At 45.5% G+C, this 13,318-nt stretch overlaps 1 protein-coding gene across 11 annotated transcripts in view; it reads left to right on the top strand.

Moving 5' to 3' along the window:
* LOC147110283 (trinucleotide repeat-containing gene 6A protein-like) overlaps positions 1 to 13,318 on the top strand; it is a 150,941-nt gene that overhangs the window by 121,348 nt on the left and 16,275 nt on the right. For 7 of the 11 annotated variants that reach the window (XM_086000101.1, XM_086000097.1, XM_086000099.1 and 4 more), the window contains 4 exons: positions 534 to 975; positions 6,501 to 6,650; positions 6,873 to 7,049; positions 12,648 to 12,788. In XM_086000101.1, the coding sequence (XP_085856227.1) occupies positions 534 to 975; positions 6,501 to 6,650; positions 6,873 to 7,049; positions 12,648 to 12,788 (910 nt within the window). The remainder of the gene's footprint in view (positions 1 to 533; positions 976 to 6,500; positions 6,651 to 6,872; positions 7,050 to 12,647; positions 12,789 to 13,318) is intronic. The other 4 variants (XM_086000107.1, XM_086000106.1, XM_086000102.1 and 1 more) reach the window with 1 other exon arrangement.

Here is a 13,318-nt window from a genome sequence, read left to right as displayed (position 1 = left end):
CATGGCCCCTCCTTGATCTCCTAATTTCTTTTTTAAGTATCCCCCTGCATTTTTTGTACTCCTCTAGGGCTTCCTCCGTCTTTAGCCTTTTGTATCTACCAAAAGCCCTCCTTTTTTTCCTAATCCATTCTCGTATCCAGGTCCTGTGTGTTGGGGGTACTGTAATGGATCCTGGTGACCCTGCGCGTGGTGCTGCCCTGAAACTTAACTTTCAGTTTTAACACAAACCATGTTGGTGGTCTCCTTTAATGAACCGGGCTTCAATTCCCCACCATCATTGTCTCTTCAGTTCACCATCTCTCCCAGGAGCACTGTTTATTTACAAAGTGGCGGCAACTTAGTTCTGACAATGAAATAAAATCCTTCTACAACCTGGAAATGTTTTAAAGCACTGTGGATTTGAGAATGTTAAAGCTTGTATTGCTGAAATTTAATGTGGGGCGGGGCTAACAGTGACTCCCAATAAATGTTAACTCGGCCATGGAATATATTGCTACTAAACGTGTGTGTTTTTTCCCTCCCCGCCTGTTCAGGCTGCTCGTGTGCTCAACATGCAACAGATGCTGCAACACCCCCGTCAACTGGATACAAGCCTTCTGAAGCAGCAGCCTCCGTCACAGCAGCAGCCAATGCATCAGCCCTCCATGAAGCCCTTCCCGGAGAATCTCATGCCCCCCACCCCTCATGAGCTGCAGACTAAAGAGCCGCCTTCGCTCAACTCGTACAGCAGCTACCCTTTAGGTGGGTTTCCCCAACCCAGTCCAGGGCAGTCTGATCCCACGGTGCCACAAGCTGCTCACCTTCCCCACATGCCCTTACACTACCCCATGCCTAAAATGTTTCTTCCAGACAACAGCCCTAACCACAGCCTCCTCAGCCCCCCACTGTGTAATGCAAACAACCACATGCCAGGCTCACCCATCCATCAGCATGCTGGGAGGAAGCCTGCTACTCAAGAAAGGTCTATGTCAAGAGGTGAATAATCTGTTTGTATAATCTTTGGTCTGCAAATGTACCCCAGGGTGAAACTGAAGGCGCCCCATTGAGTTGGGGCCAAGTGTTTCCCTTTGACATTTAGCCAGGTACTGGGCTAGCGACTTCACATCCCACCGTAGGCAAGTGGTGGAATTGATGCCAATAAATCTGGTCATTTGGGGGCTGGCACCAGGGGCGGGGGGTGAAATGACAGCGAAAAGCTGCCGGATTGTCCTAAAAACGCACTGTCCATCAAGGAAGGAAATCGGCCACAGCCGCTTGGTCTGACCTACACGTGACTACTGTAGTGTCCGTGTGTAGATAAAGACACTGAAGACAGGAGTTGGTTCATAGGTATTTACTAAGCAAGTCTGGGGGGGAGGGGGGGGTGTTTCTAAAGGATATACACAATACACAGGCTTATATAGCCCAAGTGGCAATTACCGGCATTACGCACACCTGGGGCTCTTAAAGGCACATACACCATAATTGCTCTTAAAGGCACATACACCACAATTCCTCCCCTTCTAGCTAACTAGTACATCATATTTTAAGTAATTATTAATTACATGTTATATGCAAAATAATATACATTGCTGTATTAATTAATTATAAGTTAGTCTCTCAGGAGGCTTCCTGACTCGGTCCGGATAACGCCTCGGGGGTGTAGTAGTTTCTGGTGGTGTAGTAGGTTCCTCTGGCAAGGCTGATTCGGCTTGAAGGCCAGTGTCGGGTTCATCGGGCTCCAGTATCACCGGATCGGAGGTAGATATGGGTATCTCTACTTCATCGTTAGATGTATAGAGTGGTGGTGTAGGTTGTCCCTTTTCGGATGACTTGATGATTTGGTCAGCATGGCGCCTTATTATGCTGTCTCCGATGTCCACGGTATACATCAGTGGTCCTAATCGTGTGCAGATAGTTCCAGGCTGCCATTTCTCGGTACGGTAGTCCCGGGCCAAAACCGGTTGGCCTATCTGGAAGGCCCTAGTTGGCCTTTCATTCATGCCCTGAAACTGCCGGTTCTCCACGTCCCTTCGGATGTTGGGCTTGACCAAATCCAGCCGGCATCTTAGGTTTCTATTGTAGAACATCATGGCGGGAGTTTGGTTAGTAACCATATGCGTTGCATTCCTATATGCAAATAAGAAGTTATCCACCTTGTGCTGAAGTTTTATGTCTTCATTACCCATGGCCTTGATGGCCTTCTTGAAGGTCTGGACAAACCTTTCAGCCAATCCATTGGTGGCGGGATGGTATGGGGCGGACGTGTAGTGCTTTACCCCATTGTTCTTTAAGAACTTTCTGAATTCTTCGGACACAAATTGCGGTCCATTATCAGAACATATCTGCTCCGGCAGCCCATTCCTGGCAAATATGGTCCTTAATACTGTGATGGTTTTTTCCGTGGTGGTGGAGGACATCTTTATTACCTCCGGCCACTTGGAGTGTGCATCAACTGCGATTAAGAACATTGAGTCCATAAATGGACCAGCAAAGTCGATGTGCACCCTTTGCCAGGGAGATGAGGGCCACTCCCATGGATGTAGAGGGGCCTGTGGCGGAGCATTTTGGACCTTCTGGCATCCTAGGCAGCTCTTGGTCATGTCTTCGACGTCTCCATCGATACCTGGCCACCATACAAACGCCCTAGCTAGGTTCTTCATTTTCACTCCACCCAGATGCCCCTCGTGAAGCTCCTTTAGCACTTTATCCTGGAGTTTGGGTGGAATCACCACTCTGGATCCACACATCAAGGTTCCTCGGCACACTGACAGCTGTTCTCTTCTTTGCGAGAATGCTGGCAACAGTGGTTCGCCATGTGCTGGCCATCCCTTCATTGTTAAATCGTAGACCCGTGAGAGAGTAGGGTCATTTCTTGTCTCCCTTTCAATGGCAGAATTTGTCACCGGTAGACATTCCACTATGGTAGAGTGGAATATCTCTACTGGGTCTACTGTAGGTGCCTCTTCTATCATTGGCAACGGTAGGCGTGATAAACCGTCAGCATTCCCATGCTGTTTTGACCCTTTGTATTCAATGTTGTATTGGTGTGCCCCTAGAAAAAGGGACCACCTCTGTAGTCTTTGTGCCGTCATAATGGGGACACCTTTTTTAGGGTTGAATATGGAGATGAGGGGTTGATGGTCAGTCAGCAAGGTAAATTTTTGTCCGTGTAGGTAATGGTTGAATTTCTTCACTCCCCATACCAGGCTGAGTGCTTCCCTGTCTATCTGGGCATAGTTACGCTCAGCTGAGTTCAATGAGCGTGACGCAAAAGCTATCGGCCGTTCCGAGCCATCAGGGAATCTATGGGACAATACCGCTCCTATGCCGTAAGGGGATGCATCGCACGCCAGTCTGATTGGTAGCGATGGGTTGTAATGAGCCAAAATTTTCTCGGATGTGATTAAGTCTTTACATTTATGGAAGGCACGTTTACAGTCTTCGTTCCATTTCCAAATCACTCCTGTCTGTAGAAGATCATTAAGAGGGTGTAGAATAGTTGATAAGTTCGGTAAAAATTTATGATAGTAATTTATTAATCCCAGGAATGACCTTAATTGTGAAACATTTTCAGGTGCTGGGGCTTTTATAACTGCTTCAATTTTTTCAGGTGACTTATGCAACCCTTCCTTATTAATTATGTGGCCACAATATGATATCTGATTTTGGAAAAATTCGCACTTGGGGCGATTTGCTCATAGGCCCCGTTCTTTCAGCCTAGTGAGCACCTGCTCCAAATTGGCATGGTGCTCGTTGTCGTTTTCTCCTGTTATAAGGATGTCGTCTAGGTAGCATTGAGTCCCCGGAATCCCTTGCAGGACTTGCTCCATAGCTCTTTGCCAGATAGCTGGAGCTGATGCTATTCCAAAAACCAGTCGATTGTACTGGTACAGGCCTTTGTGTGTGTTTATTGTGAGATACTTTTTAGAGGTCTCCTCAACCTCCATCTGTAGATATGCCTGTGCCAAGTCAATTTTTGTGAAACGTTTCCCTCCGGATAGTGAGGCGAAAATATCTTCTATCCTCGGAAGAGGATACTGTACCGTGTGAAGGACCGGGTTTACAGTCACCTTAAAGTCCCCACAGATGCGAATTTTTTTCTGTTCCTCAGAGTTATTTTTCAATGTTTTTTTCATGACTGGAACGATAGGTGTTGCCCATTCGCTCCAATCTATTTTGGATAATACGCCTGCCTTTTCCAAATTCTTCAGCTCTGCCTCGACTGCCGGACGTATTGCGTATGGCACCGGTCTTGCCTTAAAAAATTTTGGAATTGCTGTATCTTCCACTTTTATTGAGGCGGTGATGCCTTTCAAGGTTCCTAGTTTCTCTTGAAACACTTCTTTGGCGTTGGCCAAGATGTCTTTTAACCGTTCAGGTATGATGTCATCATTGTTTTTTTCCTTACTGGTCACCGTCAGTGCCTGAATGGAGTGCCAGTCTAAACGTATCTTCCTTATCCATTCACGTCCCAACAACGGTGGACCACCATCTTGTAGAATGTATAAATACAACTTTTGTATTTCTTTGCCGTTGTATACCACAGGCACCCTTATTTTTCCTTTGGGGTAGACTTTCTGCCCCGTATATGTTAAGATAATGGATGTGTCTTTTAGAGGTATATGCGAAAATAGCCTCTCGTAATCTCGTCGATTTATTACGGTTAGAGCTGATCTTGTATCTAGCTCCATTTTAACTGGGGACCCTGCTATTGTGAGGGTAACCCAAATGGTTTGGTAATCCTCTTTGGCAAGTACATTATGTAATTTGAGACAGCTTAGTCTCTTGTTTCCGGAGTCGCTATCGCTATTCTGGTGTTCGGAGCTATTGTCCGTCATCATTTGTACCTTCCTGTACTTTTCTTTATTGATTTTTTGTTTTCCGTCAGTGGATTTATTTTGTCCAGATTGGCATACCTGTGCAATGTGTCCAATCTTACCACATTGCCTGCATGCTTTGCCCTTGAACCAGCAGTCCCTCTGGTTATGGGTGGATCTGCCGCAGCGATAACATCTTCCGAACTCCTGTGTCATTTTATGGGTGCCGAAGTCCTGTGTCTCTTGTATCTCTGCAGCTCCTTTTGCTGCTGCTTCGTATGATACAGCCATACTGAAAGCTTTGTCCAATGTTAAATCTTTTTCAGAAAGCAGTCTTTTTTGTGTTCCTTCACTTAAGAGACCGCAAACAAATTTGTCTCGAAGATAATCCGATAGTCCTGCTCCGAATTGGCAGTACTTTGATAGCTTTCTTAATTCGGTTAGGTAATCAGCATTACTTTCATTCTTGTGTTGATTTCTCTTGAAGAACTTGAATCGTTCCGCTATCAGCAGCGGTGTTGGGTTTAAATGCTCCTGCAGGGTATCAACAATTTCTTTAAAAGTCTTGTCCTTTGGTTTGGCTGGAGTGATTAAATTTCGTAACAGCCCGTATGTCTTCGCGCCCATTAAGTTCAGAAGTACTGAAGCTTTTTTTTCATCTGTTATTCCATTTGCAGTGCAATAAACCTCTACTCTTTCCACGTATGTGGTCCAATCTTCTATTTCGCCATCAAAAGCCTCAATATTACCAGACTTAGGCATTTCAGAAAAGATATGGCGCTTCCCACGCTTTTTTTTTTTTCTCTCTGTAGCAACGATATGGCGCTTCCCGCGCTTTCCCGCCGCTGCTACCGATAACAACGCTGTTTTACTGTGGTTTCCGTTTATTCACTGTTGGAGACTCGTTCCCGACGGAGGTCTAAACGCTGACCTGCTTGCCGCGCCGGCCGTCTCTCGAGTGCACCCTCCCAGTCCGTTATTGCTTGCCTCCGATTTCGCTGCCTGTCTCAGCTGTAGAGCCCGCCGCTGGAGCTCCAGCCTGACGCCCAGGAAGGATTAGCGCAGTACCTGTCACCAGCTTGGCCAGCTGGTGAAACCACAGTTTCTCTTACTTCCTTGAGTCTTCTGGACGCTGAAGGAATCGATGTCCTTGAGGTGCTGCCGAATTGCAGGTAAGTCTGTTTCCACTTCGTCGCCACTGTAGTGTCCGTGTGTAGATAAAGACACTGAAGACAGGAGTTGGTTCATAGGTATTTAGTAAGCAAGTCTGGGGGGGGGTTGTTTCTAAAGGATATACACAATACACAGGCTTATATAGCCCAAGTGGCAATTACCGGCATTACGCACACCTGGGGCTCTTAAAGGCACATACACCATAATTGCTCTTAAAGGCACATACACCACAAATACAGTCCCACACTCTCTGGTCGACAGGCTCTGCTGTGAGGCTCTCCGGCGTAGAATAGCCTGCTGACACTCAGTTGTCACACTCAAAGGGATGAGCGAGGTACCAGAGAGCTGCTGTAGTCTGTGGGACTATCGGCACAGGTCCGTGTCACTGGAGAGGAGGAGGGAGGAGGTATTCCATGTGTGATTTTTGTTACGTGGTCTGGGGAGTTGCAGTGTGAACATTCCATCTTACGGTTGCGTGTATGGGTCTGTCTTTTGTGCCTCTAACACAGAATTGATTTGTTTCCTTAGGCTTGAATCCAAACTTGAATGTACCCCTGGATTTCGGCAGTATTGTTAACCTGAAAGAACCACAATCCCAACAGTCCCGACTGAAGCAATGGACTGCCTCGGAGAACCTTCCTGTTAATTCCTCTCTAGATCAAAACTCCAGCAAACATGGTAAGGCACCAGTGACTCCCTGACTGATATACAGGCAGAATGTTAATGGTAGGTCCTCAGTCATTTGACCAGTCTGCAGAAAGTGTCTCGGGATCATGGGGATCTTGTGTCTTGGTATAGGGTCACTATCGATGTTTGAACTGTCAGCTCAGAATTGTTTTTGCGCTGGTTTATGGTCAAATTTGAAACCGAGCATGTGTTTTTTTTTCTTTCTTTCCCCAGGTGCTACTTCAAGTGGTCTTAGTATTTGTTCTGGCAAGTTGCTTGAAGAATCTCCTTTTGGTCACTTTGACATTTCCATGAACTCTCTGGCCAGTCCTCCTGGATCTGTTGGAGATGGCTGGCCAAGTGCCAAATCACCCAGTGATAAGCTCTCTAGCAATGTTAATTGGCCACCAGGTAAGACATTGTGCACTTGGTAAGATTGAAACATAGAAACATAAGAAGATAGGAGCAGGAGTAGGCCATTCGGCCCCTCGAGCCTGCTCCGCCATTCAATGAGATCATGGCTGATCATCCAAACTCCGTACCCTGTCCCTGCCTTCTCCCCATATCCCTTGATCCCTTTAGCCTTAAGAAATATATCTAACTCCTTCTTGAATATATTTAATGAATTGACCTCAACTGCCTTCTGTGGTAGAGAATTCCACAGGTTCACCACTCTCTGGGTGAAGAAATTCCTCATCTCTGTCCTAAATGGCTTACCCCTTATCTTTAGACTGTGACCGCTGGTTCTGGACTCCCCCACCATCGGGAACATCCTTCCTGCATTTAGTCTGTCTACTCCTGTTAGAATTTTATAAGTTTCAATGAGATCCCCTCTCATTCTTCTAAACTCCAGCGAGTACAAGCCCAATCGACCCAATCTCTCCTCATACGTCATTCCTGCCATCCCAGGTATCAGTCTGGTGAATCTTCACTGCACTCCCTCCATGGCAAGAACATCCTTCCTCAGATAAGGCGACCAAAACTGCACACAATACTCAAGGTGCGGTCTCACCAAGGCCCTGTACAACTGCAGCAAGACATCCTTCCTCCTGTACTCGAATCCTCTCGCTACGAAGGCCAACATACCATTTGCCTTCTTAACCGCCTGCTGCACCTGCATGCTTACCTTCAGCGACTGGTGCACAAGGACACCCAGGTCTCGTTGCACTTCCCCTTCTCCCAATCTATTGCCGTTCAGATAATCTGCCCATGTTAGATGCAGGAGTCTAAAATCATGTGACTCCCAAGTCTAATTTCAGGATGCAGGGCGGCAGTGAAAAGTAAATGCAATAATCTCCCTCGGGTACTTTTAATGTGTGGGGACATCTTGTGGCACAAGGCACTACTGCACTGTGCTAGCTATTTGTGTGTGGGGCAATTTGAACACCATGCACCCTTTCTGTAGCGCTCAGCTGCAATATCAAATGTCTACTAGACACTTGGGGCCTGCAACTTGATCTCATTAGGATTTAACTGTGTGTACACTTTCAAATGAGCAGTCACATTTTATTTAATCCCCAATATATGTCAACTTGCGGCCTGATGTTTATGGGATGTGTTAAGTTTTTATGGCCGAGGACTTGGAGCTGAGTCGGTGGGACAGAACATATTGTCTGTTGTGGGGCTTTGCTGCTTCCTCGCACAAAAGGGAGTGGGGAGATTAGCTTGGCGTGTTGGCCAGTGTCGTCACTAGCGTTTGGTTGCTGGTTTAACTTGCCACATTGATAAAACCACACACAGCAGAGCAAGATTCCATCATCGTTGATGCACAGGCCCACTTGGAAGTCCAGCCAATTACACGGAGGCTCTTAACGCAACAAATACTCTAATAGCAAGACATGACGGACAACGGCAGAAGAGCAGGTGTAATAGAACCATAGAGGTTTACGATGCAGGAGAGGGCCATTCGGCCCATCATATCTGCCGACTCAGGTTTCTGATGAAAGGTTCTACCTGAAATGTTAATCTGCCTATTTCAGATGCAAACTGACCAGCGAGTTTCTAGTTTGTTTTCCTTCAATTTGACTTCCAGAATTCACGGTTGTTAACCTCCATTGTGTGGATTACATCGTTTTCAAATTCCTACTTCACTGGGTTCATTGAGCCCCAGGATTTCCTGTGGCTGTCATGGGATCATAGGGTTTCTTTTATACAGTCACAGGTCTTGTGTTGGATAGAGTACAGCTGGAGCAGGTGCTTGCAATTCACTCTGTAAAGTGATTCTTTTGGAGTGACATTGCCCCAGCATGTGGTGCGATTGGGAGTGTTGATCTTCAGCCCAGCGTGTGGTGTGATTGGGAGTGTTGATCTCGAGCCCAGCGTGTGGTGTGATTGGGAGTGTTGATCTTCAGCCCAGCGTGTGGTGTGATTGGGAGTGTTGATCTCGAGCCTACACAAAAAACAACATGACGATTTGGCCATTCAAAATGGGGACACATGGGTAAACCACTTTGAAAAATTATACCAGAAAAACACACTAAGACCAGAGCAACACCAAATATGCAAAAAACTGGAAAAGCTAGAAATGGCCATAAAAGATAACCAAAACCCGCTGGACGCCATAATAACAGAAAAAGAACTTCTTGAAAAACTCAAGGACCTGCGACCAGGAAAAGCCTGCGGGACAGACGGCATACTAAACGAGATGATTAAACACACAGACAACAAAATGAAACTGGCTATCCTAAAACTCTTCAACTTGGTTCTGAGTGTCGGTTATTTCCCTGATATCTGGAACAAAGGACTCATAACGCCCATATACAAAAGTGGGGACAAAATCGACCCAAACAACTATCGAGGCATCTGTGTAAACAGTAACCTGGGGAAGGTATTCTGTAGCATCATAAACAAAAGACTTATAAACTTCCTTGAGGAGCACAATGTCTTGAGTAAAAGCCAAATTGGATTCCTGCCAAACTATAGAACATCCGATCATATCTTCACCCTACAGACCCTAATTGACAAACACGTTCACCATAACAAAAGCAAAATCTACGCATGCTTTGTAGATTTCCAGAAGGCTTTCGACTCCATCTGGCATGACGGTTTATTCCTGAAACTTATCGAAAGTGGGGTAGGAGGGAAAACATATGATGTAATTAAATCAATGTATACAAACAACAAATGTGCAGTTAAAATTGGAGGCAAACAAACAAAATACTTCCCACAGGGGCGGGGGGTGACGCAGGGCTCGCCAATCTCACCGACACTCTTTAATATTTACATAAATGGATTGGCAAAACTACTTGAACAATCTACAGCACCCGGCCTCACCCTATATGAATCCAAGGTTAAATTCCTCCTCTATGCAGACGACCTGGTTCTGCTGTCACCTACTAAAGAGGGGCTACAGCAAAACCTGGACCTGCTGGAGTCGTACTGCCAGACTTGGGCCCTGACAATAAATCCCCAAAAAACCAAAGTCCTTGTGTTCCAGCAAAGATCCAAACATCAGGGACCCAAAATAAATTTCACAGTAGGAACAACCAAAATTGAACAAACCACTAACTACACATACTTGGGCTTAAAAATCAGTTCTACGGGAAACTTCAAACTGGCTGTGAATGAACTGAAAGAGAAAGCAAGAAGGGCTTTCTATGCCATCAAAAAATCAATCCAAATAGAAATCCCAATTAGCATTTGGCTCAAAATTTTCAAATCAGTAATTGAACCAATTGCACTCTATGGCAGTGAGGTATGGGGACCGCTAACTCAGCAAGAATTTGCAAAATGGGACAAACACCCAATTGAGATCCTACATGCAGAATTCTGTAAAAGTATCCTCCGGACTCAAAGGAAAACAGTAAACAATGCATGCAGGGCGGAACTAGGCCAATATCCATTAATAATCACTATCCAAAAAAGAGCCACCAAATTTTGGAATCACCTACAAATGAGCAATCCCCAATGCTATCACTACGACGCCCTGAAATGCCAAGAGCTGACCATAAAGAAGAATACCCTCAGTCAACTAGTCCTGGGACTCAGTGAAGTAACTACTAACAATAACCAGCCCCAGGACAGTGACAGGGTAACACAAAGAATTCGACCCAACACAATCGTCGCTAAGCAAAAGGAAAAATATCTGACATATTGGGCAGAAACAACAAAAACCCAAAGCAAACTCAATTGCTACTTGGCCCTAAACAGACAATACAACATAGCTGATTACCTGACCATGGTAAAGGATAACAAACTGAGAAGAACCTTGACAAGGTACAGACTTAGCGAACATAGCCTAGCGATCGAAAAAGGCAGACCAGGCTGCCAAGAGAGGACAGGATATGCTCTCACTGCAGTCAGGGAGTGGTGGAGACAGAGATGCACTTCCTCACAGCTTGTGGAAAATATCAGGGCATCAGGGAGAATTTCTACCAAAAATTCTCACAAATATGCCCTGATTTCAGAAATCTGAATGACAACCAAAAACTCCCATTCCTACTGGGAGAGGAGAGAAGCTGTATAACACTGGCGGCACACTATGTTACAGCTTGCCATGAACCGAGGGACAACCAGTAAACTAAGAAAAGAATATATATAAACAATGCGAATGTATATTTATATACTCAGGGATATACCTGTTTATACACTGTATGAATAGAACTGCGTTTATGTGCTAAACCATAAATGTATTTTGATGCTTTGGCAACATAAGATGTAACTTATCATGCCAATAAAGCGATTTGAATTGTGAATTGTGATTGGGAGTGTTGATCTTCAGCCCAGCGTGTGGTGTGATTGGGAGTGTTGATCTTCAGCCCAGCATGTGGTGTGATTGGGAGTGTTGATCTCCAGCCCAGCATGTGGTGTGATTGGGAGTGTTGATCTTCAGCCGATAAGGAGCAACAGAAATTTAATGGCTGTAAAATATTTTCCTCTTGTTCCTTCCATACATTAAGTCAGTCAGATCGGTAATGTGCTAAAATTAGGATAATGTGTCTGTGAAATAGAGTACCACAAAAGGTTCTTACTCTGGGTCCGTGTGTACCATTTGAAAAGGCCTGGATCAGTGCTTATCAAGAAAGTGGAGTGAGGGCTATGGAAAGGTTGATGGGTCACATGGCATTAGGATAGTACGGAGGGAGGAGGGGAAGCTTGTGATTGAGTTTGTCACACATGGACTATGTGGAAAGAGTGGGCTCGATGGGCCAAATCACCTTTTCCTCCAAGCGTAATGTTCTTGTTCTTTAAAGTCAGTTGTCAAAAATAAACAAGGGGCAAAAAGACACCGGCAGAGTGAACTTTGAGTTATAACTCACCTGAGGTACTGGTAGATTGTGGGTTCCTCTGTTGGCCTTCGTAGCGAAAGGGTTTGAGTACAGGAACAAGGATGTCTTGCTGCAGTTGTACAGGGCCTTGGTCAGACCACACCTTGAGTATTGTGTGCAGTTTTGGTTGCCTTATCTGAGGAAGGATGTTCTTGCCATGGAAGGAGTTCAGTGAAGATTCACCAGGCTGAAACCTGGGATGGCAGGAATGACGTATAAGGAGAGATTGGGTCGATTGGGCTTATACTCGCTGGAGTTTAGAAGAATGAGAGGGGATCTCATTGAAACTTATAAAATTCTGACAGGACTGGACAGACTAGATGCAGGAAGGATGTTCCCGATGGCCGGGCAGTCCAGAACCAGGGGTGACAGTCTAAGGATAAGGGGTAGGCCATTTAGGACAGAAATGAGGAGGAATTTCTTCACCCAGAGAGTGGTGAACCTGTGGAATTCTCTACCACAGGAGGCAGTAGAGGCCAATTCATTAAATATATTCAAGAAGGAGTTAGATATATTTCTTAAGGCTAAAGGGATCAAGGGGTATGGAGAGAAGGCAGGGACAGGCTACTGAATTTGGATGACCAGCCATGATCTCATTGAATGGCGGAGCAGGCTCGAGGGACCGAATGGCCTACTTCTGCTCCTATCTTCTATGTTTCTATGAGCCCCTGAGTCCAAGTGTTTTCCCAGGATCTGCCACCCTCTGGATTACTAACCTTCGCTGTTTGATTCTTCCACCTAGAGTTTCGCCCTGGTGAGCCGTGGAAAGGTTATCAAAACATTGACCCTGAAACTGACCCTTACGTCACTCCTGGCAGTGTGATGACCAGTCTGTCGATCTCTACTGCCCGGGATCTTGACCTCCTCAGGGACAGGAACAATGGTAAGTGTCATTCTCGAAATGTGTTCTTTCAACTGAAGGTATATTGTAAAACGTACCCCTCTTCACTGCAAACTGAGTCGTGCTCCAGAAGCTGACACGATTTCTTACCTTGAGACAATTTCTTCGAAACTAGTCTGAGGCACCTGATGATTCTTCATCACAGTTATGGTCAGCGGCAAACCGAGTATTGCCCACTGCTCGTGCACTGCCCTCCCATTGTACCTCCAGTTGTGTCTTACTTAAAGAAAGACTTGCATTTATACAGCATCTTTCACGACCTCAGGATGTCCCAAAGCGCTTTATAGTCAACAAAGTTACTTTTGAAGTGTAGTCACTGTTGTGATGCAGGAAACAGGACAGCCAATTTGTGCAAAAACAGCAATGAGATAATGACCAGAAAATCTGTTTTAATATTGGTTGAGGAAAAAAAATATTGGCCAAGATGCTGGGAGAACTCCCTGTTCCTCTTCCAATAGTGCTGTGGAATCTTTTACGTCCACCTGAGAAGGCAGGTGGGGTCGCAGTTTTAC

Source organism: Somniosus microcephalus, chromosome 11 (genome assembly GCF_052327205.1).
Source record: "Somniosus microcephalus isolate GS21.2 chromosome 11, FLI_Smic_1.0, whole genome shotgun sequence".
In the NCBI taxonomy this organism is placed as follows: Eukaryota; Metazoa; Chordata; class Chondrichthyes; order Squaliformes; family Somniosidae; genus Somniosus; species Somniosus microcephalus.
Note: the sequence above shows the minus strand (reverse complement) of the source record. Positions and strands in the feature narration are given on the sequence as shown.